The sequence below is a fragment of the Calypte anna genome, chromosome 24 (assembly GCF_003957555.1).
Source record: "Calypte anna isolate BGI_N300 chromosome 24, bCalAnn1_v1.p, whole genome shotgun sequence".
NCBI lineage: Eukaryota > Metazoa > Chordata > Aves > Apodiformes > Trochilidae > Calypte > Calypte anna.
Genome location: NC_044269.1, coordinates 1337227 through 1354033, shown reverse-complemented (window position 1 = coordinate 1354033; position 16807 = coordinate 1337227). Strand labels below are relative to the sequence as shown.

The 16807-nt window shown below is 45.5% G+C and overlaps 1 protein-coding gene across 3 annotated transcripts in view; it reads right to left on the bottom strand.

Annotated features, from left to right (window-relative positions):
- Positions 1-1080: 1080 nt before the first annotated feature.
- CDON (cell adhesion associated, oncogene regulated) overlaps positions 1081-16807 on the bottom strand; it is a 47383-nt gene continuing 31656 nt past the window's right edge. For 2 of the 3 annotated variants that reach the window (XM_030464863.1, XM_030464864.1), the window contains exons 12-20: positions 16543-16749; positions 15687-15868; positions 14788-14893; positions 11162-11284; positions 9510-9737; positions 8042-8271; positions 5138-5217; positions 1690-1946; positions 1081-1480 (exon numbers count right to left, since the gene is read on the bottom strand). In XM_030464863.1, the coding sequence (XP_030320723.1) occupies positions 1314-1480; positions 1690-1946; positions 5138-5217; positions 8042-8271; positions 9510-9737; positions 11162-11284; positions 14788-14893; positions 15687-15868; positions 16543-16749 (1580 nt within the window). In that variant the 3' untranslated portion in view covers positions 1081-1313. Of the gene's footprint in view, positions 1481-1689; positions 1947-5137; positions 5218-7808; positions 7909-8041; positions 8272-9509; positions 9738-11161; positions 11285-14787; positions 14894-15686; positions 15869-16542; positions 16750-16807 lie in introns of those variants that run through there. The other variant, XM_030464865.1, reaches the window with a different exon arrangement.

The following is a 16807-nucleotide window of genomic DNA, read 5'->3' as shown; positions in this document are numbered from 1 at the left end:
GTTTGAAAAAAATAAAAATAATAATAATAATTTTTAAAAACTGGTTAAATCTTGGTGTTTTGGGAAAAGGAAGCAGCCAGGAGTTAAACCTCAACCATTTGCCTGCCAAACAGCATTGGAAACCAGAGCAAGCCTTGAGCAGGGAAAAAATCCAAGGAATTGAGGAAAGGAGATGAACAAGGAGCTGTGCAACCTTAAAAAACAAAAGAAAAAAAATACATATTTAGAAAGCATGCAATAAAAAGGAAAAAAACCACCAACACTTAAACACAACTCAGTGCTGGCAAAGATGATTGCAAGAGCTTCCTCCTGGAGGAGAAATTGCTTCCCAAAACTCATTCTTGGGCTGCACCTGCAGCACCTTCACTCCCGGAGGGATCCACGGTGGTTCCAGCCTTGTTTCCTCCTTCCTGGAGAGGAAAATCCTGGTTGGGTGAAAATTCCTCCAAATACATGGCCCCAGGGCAGTCAGAACTCTGATTTATGCCCCTCCTGGTGGAGGTTTAGAGGCTCCTGGGTTGATTTTTAGGGGGGAGGGAGGGCTAGAGGCAGCAATTTGGTTGAATTTCCTCTGATGAAATTTGGAAAAAAAAAAAAAAAACCTCAAAAAAAAACCTCATCAAAAAACCCAAATTCTCCATCATGGTTTTGGTTTTGTTTTGGCTGTTCTTGCTTTTTTTTTTTCTCTGAAGCAGGAGCTGCTTTGACACGAGCTGGTTTATTTTTGAGGCTCCTCAAAGCTCTCCAACCCCTCACAGTGAGGGGATTGGCTCCTGCCAGCTGGATTTCACCCACAAACCTGAGGGTTAGCAACCACCTGAAGACAAAAACAATGGTTCTGCTCCTCCAGACAGGCTGGATGGACTCCAGCCAAGTTTATTTTCCTTATTTATTCACGTCTTTACTCACCGGGATCCCAGTCCATGGAAGGAGAGGTCCAGTCCTGTACTGCTGAGCTGTGAACATGACATGGAAACCACACTCTGCAGTTACCATTCTTTCTTTTTTTTATATTCTTACAATTCTTTTTTGGTTTGCTTTTTTTTTTATAGTGTTGTTTTATACACATAACCAGGCAAGTTTGGTGGGAGGTGGGAAAAGGGAATTTCAAGGCATAAATAATATAAAAAAGGCAACCATCTTGTTTGGTTTGTTTTGTTTTTCACAACAAGATACATTCATCTGACCCTACTACAAAAAAATAAATAGTGACTCTCTCTGTTATAATTAACATCCCTCCATCACTCCCTTGGGTGCAGCGACTCCGCTGTGCAGTTCCTGGCGTCAAAGTGGGGACAGGAAGGTCCCTGCCCTCAGGTCTCCTGCAGCTGGAGCTGTCGGAGGTCCCCAGAACCATTTAAGATGACTCCAGATGAATTCCATCCTGGTTTTTCCTTACAGTCCTTGGAAAGAGGGTGCAGAATGAGGGGACTCCAGCTCAAAATGGGATTGGATGTCTCCGAGTGCACGCAGCTGTCACCTGCAAAGCAAGAACAGGGTGGATTGGGTTGGTTGGATTGGTTCAGTGGTCTTGTTTGTTTTAATTCTCTTGTTTCAGCTTAACAGACCCACAAGCCCCAAAGATTCAAATTAATAAAAGCAGGTGATGTTCTTAGAGCTCAGGAAGGTTCCACCTTTCCCAACCAGCCTATTTTTTTTTGGAGGGATTCATAGCAAGCTTCTCCTTACCACCAGTGCAATCCCCGGAGAGGTGGTTCCTGCCCTCCCAACAGCAGGAATGTTGGGTTGAGGGCTGCTCTATTTTCTCCTTGCCATCCTCCTCCAGCTGGGCACTGCACTCCGGGATGCTGGAGGCCAAGCACATGGCCACCATGACGTGGGGGTTCAGAGGTTTCATCTCCAACCCTTCCTGCTGATAAGGTGCGACGATGGGCACGGCGGGCAGAGTGGTGCTGCCAAAGGTGCCGTTGGTTTTGGTGAAACACCTGCAAGGGGCAACACGAGGCAAAGCTGGATTACTCAGAGCTGCTTCTGCCCACCAGTTGCCTTGAGAAACTTCAATTTTTAAGTCCTTTACCCCATGTCGTTCACAGTTAAATAGACATTTTTGGATCAATCTTGATGTTAAGAAAAGGAACAGGGGGGTTTTAATCCCACTGGGCAGCCAAAACCACTTGAAACACACACTCAGTTCCTCCCCCTCATTGATTGTAACCCTACGACCTGACTTGTGAGTCCATTTTATCCATCAAAGCAGCCCCACAAACCAGGTTTTCCGTGCCAAGAAAAAGAGCTGAAGTTTGGAACCCAAACAACAAACTGAAAACACCTCGAGAAAACAAATCCAGAGTTATTGGAGCAAACGCAAATTAAAAAAATACAGCAGGAATATGAACCATCCCCAACTCTGTAACTTGGACTGTGGCCCTAGAAGACGTGGGTGAAATGGAAGTGAAATGGTATCAATTGTTCCAGCCAAGATATTTAACCTGAAAACAAAAAGGAGCTGAGCAGTGAGGTGTTGTATACCATGGAAAACACTGCTGGTGCTCAGAGACCCGGGAGCAACGTGGCCTCAGCCAAAGTTTCTGTTTTATGGAAGTAATTCCTAAGTAAGAAAGCCTAAAAAAAAAAAAAAAGCCACTTCAGTGTGGTTTTTATCCAAAACCATAATTACCACAAAAGTAAAAGGTTTGTTTGTAAAGCTGCCATGAATTTTAGGAAACCAACCCCCAAAATGCTCGGGAACATAAAAGAATGGAAATCAGGATGGAGAAGTTGAGCCCCAGCAATGCTCCAAACACCCCCGTGGAGGCCAGACAGGCTTTGAGTATTTTATAAGCTTCTAAGGACACATCTGAAATCATTAATTCTTATTGTTTTGCTACCATATTTACATAAATCCACCACCTGCTCTGCTGATGGGGCATGGGGAGTCCCTCCAGCCCGAAGATGGAGCAGCAACAACCTTCTTGCCTCTCCAGTTTTGTCCTTCCCCTCCTAGAACCACCTCCAAAATCATTATTCCAAGTACCAAAATACCACAAAAGCCACTGAAGAAGCCACATGAAACCCAGCTGGGCTTCCAACAAACCCATTTATTAGTTTGCAGTGCTGCCCATGGAGGTTTCAACTGTGCTGGCTTATTACTTTGTATAAAAAAATGCCTCCCAAACGATCATCCTGACTTTAAAAGTGCACACCAGGAGAATTTAGATTTTAAAAAGCTGGAAAACAGCCCCTGACAGTGGTTAATTTGAAGTTTTTAGTTCAAATTTCCCCTCAGAATAAAGGAAATTTGCAAATAAGAGGTGTACAAAACCAGCAGTTGCTCTGCAACCCCTGGGGGTTTAGAAAGTTTAATGTAATAGCATAAATTAAAATAAAATAAAAATAAACCAGGTCTCAATCCTACAAGCACAAACCACACTCGTCTCACCAGCCCTGTCCACAGTAGGTATCCACCTTTCAGCAGCTCCTACCCCTGGCAAACCTCCAGCAGAGCACCAAGTCCTAATTTCAACAGAAAACCTGAGGGATTTCACCACCATAAAAGAAGAAAAGCTGCTGGGAGATGGCTCTTGCTGAAAGCAGCCCTGGTAGGCAGCTCTTACAGACCTCCAGACCTTCAGGATTTGTTTGCAGGTGGTCCCAGTTCCAAAGTGGGATGAGGCACAGGGGCTCTCCAGCCCTTACCTCCTACCAGGGTGGAGAAAGGGTTAATGGCTGGACTGGATGGTCTCCAAGGTCTTTTTTCCAACCAAAATGATTCTGTGACAGAATTTCCAGCCTGAAATCCAGGTCTTCCTCCTTCTCCTCCTCTCCCTGGCCACAGCCCCAGCTCCCTGGCCCCTGCTGTGACACTCCAGCACGTTTCATGTCCCCCTGGGTCCCTTCTCCCATGTCCTCCTTCCATTCCCCCAGCCCCAGGCAGGGCAGGGAGGGGAATGTCCCCTCTGGGGTGAGAGCAGCTGCAGAGGACAACTTGTTTCTCTCTCAAACCAGTCAAATATAGAACAGGGATGTGAAAATTCAGAGTTCAACCCCTGCTGATGAGCCAGCTGGGAGATGAGCACCAGTTGCAGGGGATGGAACCCATTTTCCTTCCTTTCTTCTTAAAAACAGCAAAACCCCCCCCCAAAAAAAACCCACCAAAAAAAAACTGCAATAAAAAATTTAAATATGTTTCAAACTGGGAAGCCAAGCTCTGAATTACAGCTTAAATTAATTTACACATGTGCCAGACACATCTTGCTGACTGGTGTTCCACAGCCTGTCCTGAAAAAAAATCCTTGGGAGGGAGCAGGAGGCCACTTTCCCCAGGAATTAGCCCTGTGCAGCCACAGTGTGCCCAGCTCCACCTGCAGTGCTTATGGGAAGGATTTCAAGCTGATTTTAAATTATATTTTCAAAAGCAAAATCCCTGAAAGTTAAGCAAAACGGGGTTTCTGCCTTAATTCCAACTTGGCTCCTCCAGAGGGACACCTAAAGGCAGCTGGCAGGTTGGATAAGAGAGAAAATTCAAAATGTAATGGAAAAATCAGCTAGAATTCAGCAGTGGGAGCAGCCCTGACTTCCAATTTTTAGTCCTATTTTTAGTCCTTAAAATAACCAGAGATCTAGAATGGGGATCCTGGAAAGAATATTCCTTTAACACTTTCAATAGCAAAAACCAGAATAAAAATCCAGACTCCCAGCCCTGGGGCAGGAGGGCAGATTTGCTCTTGTTATTATCCAAAAATCCTTTTTCTCATGTGAAAAAAACCCCCCAAAACCCAACAAAACTCTCCCCCTCAACAGTGAGTGTGTCCAACACCCAAATCCCCATGTTTTTTCCAAAGAAAAAGGGTTGTGACAGCAAAACTGCAGAGCAAATCTGTCTGTGGGGCATGGCAGGAAATGTAAAATCCAGCAAGGCAACAAAATCCTCCCTGACAAACCCCAGCTGGAGCCACTTTCTTATCTCAAAAATTGAAAAAAGCACAGAAAAAAGGTGGGGAAAACTCAGAATGTCCCCAGTGCCCCACCTGCCTCCATCACTACAGAGGCATCACCCATGGAGCAAAATGAGCCCTGGGGGTCATCATTTTATTCCACCCCACAGCCCCAGCCTGATGTGGAAATCTTCTGCTTTTTTGAGTTTTCCCTGCAGTTTGTGGTGCTTTTTGTAGCTCACCTGTTGTTGTTGTGACAATTCCTGCAGCTGATGCACTCGGAGGGGTCAGCCTGGGGCACTGCTGTGTAGAGCCCCCCACCCTGCAGGGAAGAGAAACAGCCAGGGATAAACAACAAATCACCAAAAGAAGAAGAATTAATTGATTAGAAGTAAGAATCAGAGGAAAACTAAATAAGCTACAAGGAATAATCAAAAGAAGACTAAATAATCTGTTATAATTAATCAAAGGAATGATTAGTTATAAAAAATGAAAGACTAAGTAATTGGTTATAAATACTAAAGAAGAATTGATTAGTAATAGTAAATATTAAAAGAACAAATTAGAATAAAAATCAAAATGTTATAAAAAGCAAATAATTAACAGAATAGTCTATTATATATGAGTAATTAACCAATTATACATAATAATCAAAAGAATAATCTATGATAATCAATAATCAAGATAGTAATAAATTATAATTATCATAATATTAATCAACGACAATAATAAAAATAAAACTAAAGAATCAGAGATAATAAATATTAAAAAGAAAAATAAACAATTATAAATAATAAAGAAAATAATAAATGATCCATCATAAAAAATAAAAAATAATCAAAAGAAGGATAAATCAAAAGAAGAAGAATTAATCCATTATAAATAATAAATAGTCACAAAGAAGAGCAAATAATCCGTGGGTAATTCAGCCCCAGTGTCATTTTCACTTTTCCCCATTTTCCAGGTGTGGCATCCACCCCTGAGGGCAGGGTTTGTGTCACCTCGTGTCCCAGCAAAGCCAACACCAACCCAGGTGAGGGTGGTGCCACCCCTGCCCCTCCCTGCACCCTGGGGGGCTCAGGCTGTAATCCACAAACACACCATCAAGAGGTGTTGTGTTTCTGGGGGTTTTGTTTTTTCAAGGCTGAAACCTCATTAGCAAACTTTCTTTCTGGGGGGGGGAGCCTGCAAGCTGCAGGGCTGATGTCAGCCCAGCACCCATCCCAGTTTTCCTGTAATTACCCCGATTAGATCAGTTGACTTGGAATTATTTTGGTTTTTTGAACCACTCTGTATTTTCACAGATGGGGTCACTCCTTCGCCAGCAAGGACTGGGGAGGGGGCTGAGGGGGCGGGGGTGTGTGTGAGGGATTTGGTGGTGTTGGTTTTGGCTGCAGGGACCATTACAAACCAGTAAAAATGCCCAGATTAACACATACCTCATTGTTACACAACTGCCTGCAAAAAAAAAAAAAAAAAAAAAAAAGGGGCTGAGGAGCCAGGCTGCAGCACTGGGGGTGGGGAGCAGGTTTGGGTGAGCTCACCTGAATTTGGACATTTTATTTTATTTCCAACAATCCTTATTTTTTTTTCAAAAATAGGACTTTTTTCTTTTCTTTTTTTTTTTTTTTTTTTTTTTTTTGAGGTAGCTCAATCCACCAGAGAGCAGTGAGGAAATGGCTGATGGATTTTGATTGCCACCTCTTGTGCTCTTCCTCATTAACCCAATCAATGAAACAATCAGGAGAAGGGTAAGGAGAAGGAGAATATCCCCTTCCCTGAGCTGTGTCACCCCCCTGGGCCACTCCAGGTCCTTTTGAGTGACTCAAAAGTTTCAACGATGTGGAAGGGGAAAAAAAACCAAAAGAAAAGCTCAACCAGGGCAACCCCTGGCAGGGCATGTCCCATGTGGTGACACAGAGGAGCTCCACATGTGTTTTCTTCCCCAAAAATATAAACTGGGGGGACAAAACATCAAGGTAAGGCCTCAAGCTTTCTCCTAGGTCAGCTTTCCCTTGGGAAGTTGTAGATTTTTCGTGTTTGTTGGGCAAGAAAAAAACCAATTTGGGCCTCAGGTGAAAGCCACCAAAACCAGCACTGGTTGCTCCAGCAGGAGAGCAAAGAGAGAAGCAGGTGGAGAACCAGCTGGTTTGGACTCCAAGCTGGAGCTGAACTCAAGTGGCAACTACTGTGCAAGTGCTAATTTGTTGTTCAGTAAACCCAAGAGCCTGTGTTAATTACCAACACAAACAGCCCCGTTTTGTTTTCCTCTCCTGAAGCAGCATGGGTTCTTCAGACTTTTGAACTTTTTCTTTCAGTTTTCCTGGGCAATGTTCACAGTTGTTTTTTGTTTTGTTTTATTTTTTTGAGGAAGTTTCAGCAAGTTTGAATGCAAGCCATCTGTTCCCAGAGACAATAATGAAATCATTATTCTCTCTCTTGGACACATTGCAGAGAAGGGCTGTTGGTTTTTTTTTCCACAGTGGCTGATGGCAGACTTTAATTAGTTTATTTTATTTCCAATTTCAAAACAAAATAAAACAAACAAGTAAAAAAAAGAGCCTGTCTCAACAGTCAAAAACAAGGGAGTAAAAAAAAAAATAAAAAAAAATAGAAATGAAAGAAGAAGAGGGAACGTTGGGGGCATTTTTATTTTCTGGAACCTCCTGTTCCATTCGTGCCTGGCCGTAATTAATAGCATTGCTCCAGAGTTACAGATCTGAAACAGGTGTGGGGAAAAGAAGGAAAAAAACCCACCCCAAAACGGGTGATCCATAAAGCTGCAGAATAAGCAGCTATAATTAAATCTCTTTAACTTGAAGATTGAGAAATACCATATGTCCAAGGGAAGGCTCTCAGCCCAGGGCTGGAGACTTCTCGGAGCTTCCACGCTGCTCAGGAGGAGGAGGGCAGAGGCAGATTTCCCAGAGCCAGTGGAATTCTTGCTGTCATCTGATACTCTCAAATGAAAAGCATGATGTTTGCATCAGAAATCTCAGCCCAGTTGCTTCCTCTGGGATAAGGAATTTGGTGGAACTGGCTGTTATCAATGGACGTGTGTTTCCTATCCCCCCCAATACCCCTCCCAAATTAACTCTGCTTTTCCACCCTCACAAAAAAACCCAAGGGGTTGGGACTGAGCTTACATTGAGGAGCTGGTGGGGATGTTCACAGTCCACGTGGGTCCCTGGGTAGAGCCCAGATCCTCCCTTCATCATCCCATTGGTGCCATTCCCAACTTGGTGGTGGAGGTGGGGGCAGCCGTTGCCCAGGAAGCTGCTGTGGATGCTGCCAGTGACCCGGCTGGTGCCAGGCAGGGTGGTGTAATCCAGCATCTGCTCTGCTCCTTGGTAGAGGCAGCCAGGAGAGTCATACTCTGCAGAAGAGATGGGGAGCCACAAGGGATTGATGGACAAGCAGGAAGCCAAATGGGTGGCTTTAAATCAACAGAGAAGCTCAGGTTGGGAAGGACTTTGGAGATCAACTTCTCCAACATCCCTGACGCCTCTGAGGTTGCTCAGAGCCTCCTCCAGCCTGGCCTTGGACACCTCCAGAGAGAGGGCAGCCACAGCTGCTCTGGGCAATCTGTTCCAGAGTCTCACCACCCTCCTGCTGAAGAAATTCTTCCTAACATCCAGTCTGAGCCTCTTCTCCTTCAGTTTCAATCCAAGTCCCCTGGTCCTATCCTCGGACACTCTTATGGAAAGTCCCTCTGCAGCCTTCCTGTGGGTTCCCTTCAGCTCTAAGGTCCCCCTGGAGTCTCCTCTTCTCCAGGCTGAACAACCCCACCTCCCTCAGCCTCCTCTCATAGCAGAGGTTCTCCAGCCCCTGGATCATCTTTGTGGCCTCCTCTGGACCCATTCCAACGGATCTGGTGGGGACACGAGAACTGGACACGGTATTTGAGGTGGGGTCTCCCAAGAGCAGAGTAGAGGGGGGGCCTTGAACAAACTAAAGAAACTTACCCCCTCTTTCTGTGGGTTTTAAAAATTATTATTTTAAGTGCTTGGTGTGCACATGGATAAACCAGGCACATCCTGGAGAACAGACCAGGAAGGTGGATTTGAAAGGACTCATCTGACCTCATTCCCTACAATGAGAGTCCTAAAACTGGGCCAGACATACAACCAACCTCTGCCCTCTGCTCCCAACTCGTTCCAAAAAATACTTCTGGGCTGCAACAGGAGATGCTATCTTATCTTTCAAGAAGTTTGGTTTCATTTCTCTCTGCCAGAGAGTTAAAGACATTAAAAAAAACAACACAAGGGCTGTGGAAAGAGCCAGGCTGATTTATGAATTCTGAGCAGCAAAGCCTGGGGAAGGGACTCTGCAAAACCTGCTTGAGCTCCAGAGCCTCTGCTGGGGGCTGCTGCCTGCAGAAGGAGGGGTTGTCCTCACTAACACCTCTCTGAAAGCCTTGGACCATCAAGAAAAACTGCACCACAAGAGAAACCCCCCCAAAAAAAGCCCAGCTCTCGACCTGAGGCACACCCCTAAAGCCCAAATCTCCAAATAAATCCCAGCAGGCTCCTCACAGGCAGCCCTTCCCCTGGGGAGCAGGCTGACTGACTCCAGCTTTTCAACCTGAAACAGGCAGCCCAGCAACACACTCACTCTGCATGGTGTTCTGCTGGCGGTTCTTCCAGAGGCACATGGCGATGAAGATGATGAGGATGAGGACCATCACGCCCAGGACACAGCCCACAATCAGGTACAACATGTCACTGCTCCGCACGGGGCCATGGGACGCGCTGCTCCCGCTGCCCCCAACCCTCTCTGGGGGGCTTGGGAGGGTGCTGAGGTCCCTCAGGGGGTATTCAGATGCTCCTGGCACCCGTTTGACTGAGGGGAGGAAGAGAGAGAAGGATGGGGATGTTGGCTGAACACCTGTTTGAAGATGTGGTGGCTTTTTCTTTTTTCTTTTTTTTTTTTTAAATATTCTGAAGTGAAAATAATTGCAGCAGAGTTCAGCTCCTAAAGGCCCCAGAGAGAAAGCTTCCAAGTCAATAATAAAACCTGTCAGGAGAAGGCCAACTGCTCTTGGGTAATCTCTGTTTGCCTTGGAAAATGGTCATCTGGAGGTCAACCCAGACTTTTAATGAGCAACTCGAGGCACGTGGGGCTGGAGCTGGGCTCACTCCCTACTTGGAAGTGCCCAAATCTTTCCACTTCTGAGGTCAAGGAATAAATAAATAAAAAAAAAAGAAACCCACAATGTGCACTTCTAGCTGCCAGGTGACCTACTTTTATCTGAGGTGAAGCCTGCCCAGCCTCCTTCTCCAAACCATAATTTAAGATGCTAACAGTTGAGCAGAAAAAAAAAAACCAACACTGAAAACAAGATGTTGGTTTCACTGATTGAATTCACATTACTTTTCAGCACAATTTTGTTTCATTTCAGGCTAAAAACCTGAGAGAGGTGCCTGGCTGAGGAGTGGAGCTGGTAAGAGAGACACAAGCACCCGGGTGGAGATGGGTTAGAGGAGATGGCTCACCCCAGGGGAGCCTGGAGGAGATGAATTTTCAGGCAGAGGCAGTTTGAGTGACAGATTCCAGCTTGCCAATTCTAAAATTAGGGGAGAAAGTTGTATTCCTGGCAGGAGGAGGAACAGCCCTGCAGCTCCCAGCCCTTCTTTTCAAACGCTTTGCTCCTCACTGAGCTCAACTTCAACACTTCCACTCCTTCAGGGCTTTTTTTTTTTTTCCCCCTCTAAAAATTTTTTTTTTTCATTCCTAGCCTTGCATTTGAAGTTTTACTGTCTGCATTTTCCCTTTACAGCCTTCCTTGGGTTTTTAGAGATTAAAGGAGGCAGAAATTCTCTACAAAATAAATGTGACTGCCATATCTGACACTTCCAGGGAACAGTGCAAACTTTGTGCCAGAGGCATGCAAGGATTAGGGATGGAGCCAGCCAAGAGAACCATCAATTGCTCAGGGGCTGCACTTACACCCTGTGTCACAGAGTCCCCCAAGACAGAAAGCAGATGCACAAATCAATCCTGTCATCTATCAGAACAAAAAAACCAAAACCCAACCCAACCCATCCCATCACTCCTATCTCCTCAGCCAGGCAGAGCTTTGCAAAGAGCAACTTCTCCCTTTCCATAAGTTCAAACCAGCTCCATGAAACAAAACAAATCCCCAAAACCTTCCAGAAAAATCACTTTGGTGCTGTTAAAAAAATAACCAAACCAAACTAAACCAACACAGAATCATAAACAATATTTAAGAGGAGGTTTTGTGGGGCGCAGAAGGGACTCTCTACCTTTGGTTTCACAGATCATGACGTTGCTGTACTCGCTCTCCCCCCCCTCGTTGTAGCACTGCATCTTAATGTCATAAGAGGTTTCAGGCTGCAGGTGATTTATCAAGTGCCACTGCTTGGTACCTGGGGGGGAAGAGAGAAAAAAAATCCTGCAGGCAAAGTCAGGTAGGAGGAGATGTCTTCATATAGCACAGGGGGTGGCAGCTTCTCCTAGGAACAGAAAAGTCTTGTTTAACCCTATATGGACATCTCTGAAATCATAACTTGTGATGTCCTGCAGAACACAGTCTTGGAAAAAGAGAGAAGAATAACCTGCTCATCTTACCTTTTGATGAGTAAATGTTTTTCAATTGATTCTTTTTAAAAAACCATGTATTTCCCCACCAAAAAAAACCAAAAACAAAAACACCAAAAAACAAACCAGAAGTCTGAGGTGAAAAAACTAAACTCAAAACCCAGAGATCCAAGTTTCTACCAAATTTCCACCATCTGTACGTTGAAAACCAGCAGCATTTCTGTGCTTCTTGGATATGAAACTCCCTTCTTCTACCCCCAGAATGTTCTGGGGTATTTTTACAAACTATTTTGTGTAGGGAAATCTTTCCTTTGCTGGCAGCACAGAGAGAAGGGAGGGTTTAGGATGAGGTTTCTTAGCTATTTACAATGCACCAGGCAAAAAAGAAGGGAAAACTGGCAGGGAAAGCAGATGAAATGGGTCAGGGGGAACCATCAGTGATAAAACCCTCTCCCAGACCCTGCAGGATCCCTGGAGGTACCGCCCGGAGCTGCCCATTCCTGGCAGGAAGGATCCATCTGGGCTGCTCAGCTAAACCACAAATAATTGAACATGGGTTTTTATTAAACATGAGGAGGAAACCAAAACTTCTGCCCTGCAGAGATGGGTCCCCAGCTGAGCAATCTGGGAGAGAAGGAGGGATTTTTGTCATCTCTGGCCCCCAGCCAGCATTTCATTTAGACACCCTCCTGAAGGACTGAGCACTTCAGGATGAATCACTCTCAGTTTTTACTTTCACGGGCTCGTGACAAATTTTAATAAACAGCAACTTTTTTTTTTCCCTTTTTTTTTTTTTTTTTTTTTTTTTTAACTTTTTTTTTTACTTTTTTCTTCTTTTTTCTTTTTTTTTAAGGGAGTTTAATTAACTGTTTGAGCACTCTTAATCCCTCCTGGAAAATCCCACCTAGAACTGTTTCCACTGTTTCTAAGAAACTGTCATACCACCTACTGATTTAAGCATTAATAAACCAAAATATATATATATATATAAAAACCTTCTGAGCTGCCCAGAGGGTGGGGAACTGCTCCAGGATCCAAGCCCAGGAGGACCCCAGCTCTTTTTTTGGGAGCTGAGCAGGGGCTGCACCACCCAAACTCCATGCTGGGTGTCCTAGGTGAGGGCTGAGCAGCCCTGGGTGAAGCTGGAACGGGCTCTTTCCCTAAATCGCAGGTTTTTTTCCCAAGATTCATCCTGCCCCACCCCCAAGCATTCCTTTGGGTAATTACTACCCAGGTTTTAGGTTTCCTCTCGAAACCATTAGTGGAACTGGAATCAGCACAGGCACTTTAACTGTCCTCTCCCTGCACCATTAGCAAGGAAAAACATTTTAACAACTGACACCAGGCTGCATTTACAGTGAACACTTCAACTCCCAGCCCCTGGAAAAAAGAAAAATCCAGCCCCTAAATGCAGGAGGAGGGTTGCTTGTGTTTGGCTTTGGCTGCGGGAGAGTGAGGAGCCATCCGAGTGGAGCTTTTGGGTTTGTTCCTTTGCTTGAAATCAAATCTGATTTTCCTCATAGTGGGATTTTATAAAAAAGCTTTCAGCCCAGTTTTGAGTGTCTCGAAAGACATGACTTAACAGGAAACAGGGGAAGGAAAGCCTAAGGGCAAGTACTTTGCTAATACAGGCATCACAACACTTTTTTTTCCACCACAGTCATTTCAAGATAAAATTCCCTGTCAAAAAACAGACAGATTAAATCAAAGGTGGAAAAAAAAAAGAGAGAACAAGTAATTTATAGCAAAAATACCTTAAGTCACATGGTGCTCTTCATATTTCCCATCAAATGCTTCCAATTACATTTTAATTGAAATTATATATATATTTTTTTAACCCTCCCCCCTCTTTCCCCAAAAAGCTCAGAGAAGTTTTAAATATTTCCAGCAAATGAGTTTCTGTTCCTCCAGCTCTGGCAGAGCTGAGCAGCTGCTCATGGTTTCAGACTGCCACAAAGAGTTCAATACAGGCACAGGCTCTTGGAAAAAAAAAAAACAAACCAGAAACAAGTTAATTTCCACAGCACGGTGGAGCCCACTTAACTAAGAGCTTAGTGGATGAGATTTATAAACACACCAGCTCAAAATACCTTCTGCAGCTGAAGGTGAGCCTTGAAAGCAATCCTCCCAGCTGAAACTCTGGGTCTGTAACAGCTTTAGAGTGTGCTCAAGCTGAGGTCAGGCAGCAAAGTATTGTGTAGCAGGGGGAAAATTTTCAAAATAAAGGCCCATTCCTCTTGTAAGTGAAATAAATTAGGGGAAAAAAAATAATGAACGTCACTGGGAGGGAATGAGATCACTGGGTTTACTCAGCCCAAGCAATAAGGCCGTTAAGTAAAATGTTTTTTAAAAAGGGTTTTCCACTTCTGGACTAATACAGACATTATCTAATCACTTCTTCCAGGAAAAATGATGATCTAATATGCACTGGGGGGAAAAAAATACAACTTGATTAAAGGTGAAAGGCAGCCCAAACATACCTGAGTTTGCAGCCTACTTGGGGCTAAAAGTAACTTCCTTGTAGCAGGAGCAGCAATTAAGAGAGGGAAAAGGAGAGGAGGGTGATTATACACCTTAGAAAATCCAGGCTGGGGTAAATCTTCTCAAAAGGCATCTAGTTATGAGCACTTACCCTGCCTTAAGTCTCCTTCACTTTCCCTTTCCTCAGCCTCTTTAAGCTAAATCAGTTTAAAGACATCTTGCACCAAGGATTTTGCACGCAGGACAACCCCACAAACATCAGCCCTGGATGATTTAATTCTGGAGTTTCCAGGCTGAAAAGGCTGTCAGCAAGAAAGGAACAAATTGATGTGTGGGCAGAGCTGGAGGTCTGGGAGTGGGGAAGTTACCTCTACCTCTCCCCTTCCTCTTGCCCCCCACCCCTCAGATATTGATGGACATTCAGAGATCCCCTCTCAGCCTTCTCTTCTCCAGCCTCAACAGCCCCAGGGCTCTCAGCTGTGTTTCCCAGCAGAGATGCTCAAGTCCCTTCAACACCCTCCCAGCTCTCTCCAGTAGATCCCTGTCCCTCTTGAACTGGGGAGCCCAAAACTGGATCCAGGACTCCAGGTGTGGTCTGACCAGGGCAGAGCAGGGGGGAGGAGAACCTCCTTAGATCTGCTGGGCACACTTTTCCTGATGCCCCCCAGGACACTTTGCTGAGCCACGGAGAATTTCCTGTCCACTCCAAGGTCCCACTCCATGGGGCTGCTTTCCAGCAGGACATTCCCTAACCTGTACTGGTGGTTGGTGTTATTCCTACCCAGAGGGCCAAGGCTTTGTTTGGATTTGATAGGAACACAACCCAGGCTGCAGTGGGACCTCTCCCTACCTTCCACAATGTCCCTCTTGTAGTCGCTGTCGTTGTCGCTGTCGGTGGGCCGGTAGTAGATGTAGAAGCCTTGGATGGGGGTGTTGTTGTTGCTCGATGTGATGTACTACAAGAGAATTTTAAAAGGCTGTGTCAGAGCAGGAAAAAAAAAAAGGAGGGGGGGGTTTGAATTGAAGGCTCAGCCCCTTGAAACAGGGATTTATTTTTTTTTAATAACATTTCTTCCACGTCGCTCTCCCAACTGTCAAAAATCAGGGTTTGACCAGGAAAATTCATGTGATTAAGTGGCAATGGAAAAAGAAACTAAGGCCACTTCTACTTCAGAAGGAGTTAAGGTCACTCTCCAATGCGGCTCGGGAATATTTTACTTGAAGTTATGCAGCCCCCTGAGGAACAAGAGGTTATTTTAAGTTTATTATCCTTAACATCTCTTCAGGCTGAGCAAGCAGAGCAAACTAACACCAGGAACCCTGCATGTTAAATCCTCCAAAGTATACCAGGGAGTTAGATTTCAAAACAAGAGCAAAGAATTTCTGTGGCTTTCAATAAGGACTTTAAAAGTACTTGTTTACAGAAAGAGGAGGTAGAAGAGAGGAAAGGGAAAGAACGTTTCTGGAACACAAACCTCCACTGCCAGAGAGGAGGGAAGGCAGTGGGGTTGGATTGACAAAAGCAGGAGGGATTGCAGGGAAGGAAGCCAACTCATGGCATGAAGTTGGGACAGAGTTAAGCCCTCTGGTGCCTCTGGCTCTGCCGGTGCCAGAGCAGGTGGACAGCAGCAGCCACGGCCTCCCCAGTTGGGTTCAACATCTGGAGTAACCCGAGGAGCAACCAACCCAGGGGGGCGGCTGGAAGGGCGAGGGTCGGGGAGGGGAAGAGGAGCTCATTATTCCACCTACTGTCCATTTCAACATGATCTGGGTGTCACTGATGGCCTCGGTGTAGGCGATGTGGGGGCCGGCGATGGGGCGGTTGGAGAAGCGTCCGGTGAAGCCCGACACCTGGTAGGGGCGCGAGGCCGCGCTGCGCGGGCTCTCCCCGTAGGTGTTGACGGCAATGACCCGGAACCTGTACATCTCTCCTTGGGAAAAGAGGGAAAAGAATCATCAGGGATTGGTTCAAGTTGGAGTAAGACCTCCGAGACCATCAACCCAACGCCGCCGTGACAACTCAACTGCTTCCTGAAATGCCAGGTTTGAAATGCTTGGGTCTGAACACACCCAGGGATGATGACTCCACCCCTTCCTCCCCTGGATGACCACTGCCTGACCCCAGAAAGGAGGTATCATAGCAGAACAAGCACTAAGAAAGGAGAGAATAAGCAGATGAGGGAGTACATCCAACAAGGAGAGATGCAGGCACTGGAAATATGAACAGCTTCTAAAAGGGAAGGGGGAAATTCACACCAGAAGCTGCTGCACAGGGATGGAGATGTCTCCATCAGCTCAAGAAGACTGCAAAACTGGTGGGCACCCAGAAGATGCTTCCAGGGACAGTCATCAGCATCTGTTCTCCCTACTCTTGGACTGTTTTCTTGAGCTTTCAGGGGTGGATGCTGAGACAAATCAGGCCATTAATGCATTTTTCTTTTGCATCGTGAGTGCTTGCAAGGAGGACAATTAAGTTAAAACCAGCAATAACACACAACCCTGAACAAGCAAAAAAAAAAAAAAACAGAACAAAAAAACCCCCCCAAACAGAAAGAGGATAATCTGATGAGAAGTCCCAATGAAGCAACCAAAAAACGTGAACTACCTGGCTCCAAGCTCCGAACCTCCACAGAGAGCTTGGAAGGAGAGATGTTGTCAGCTGCAACCATCCAGTCGCTGCTGCGGCCCAGGCGTTTGTACTCCACCTTGAAGGCAGTGATGGGGGAGCCCCCGTTGGCTCGGGGTATCCAGGTGACATAGACAGATGATTCTGATGCTGTGGAGATGGTGGGTCGGTCAGGAGCTTCTGGCACTGAAAGAAATTCATGTTAGGAGGGGATCAGAATCAGCTGAGACTTGGGGTTTCTGTG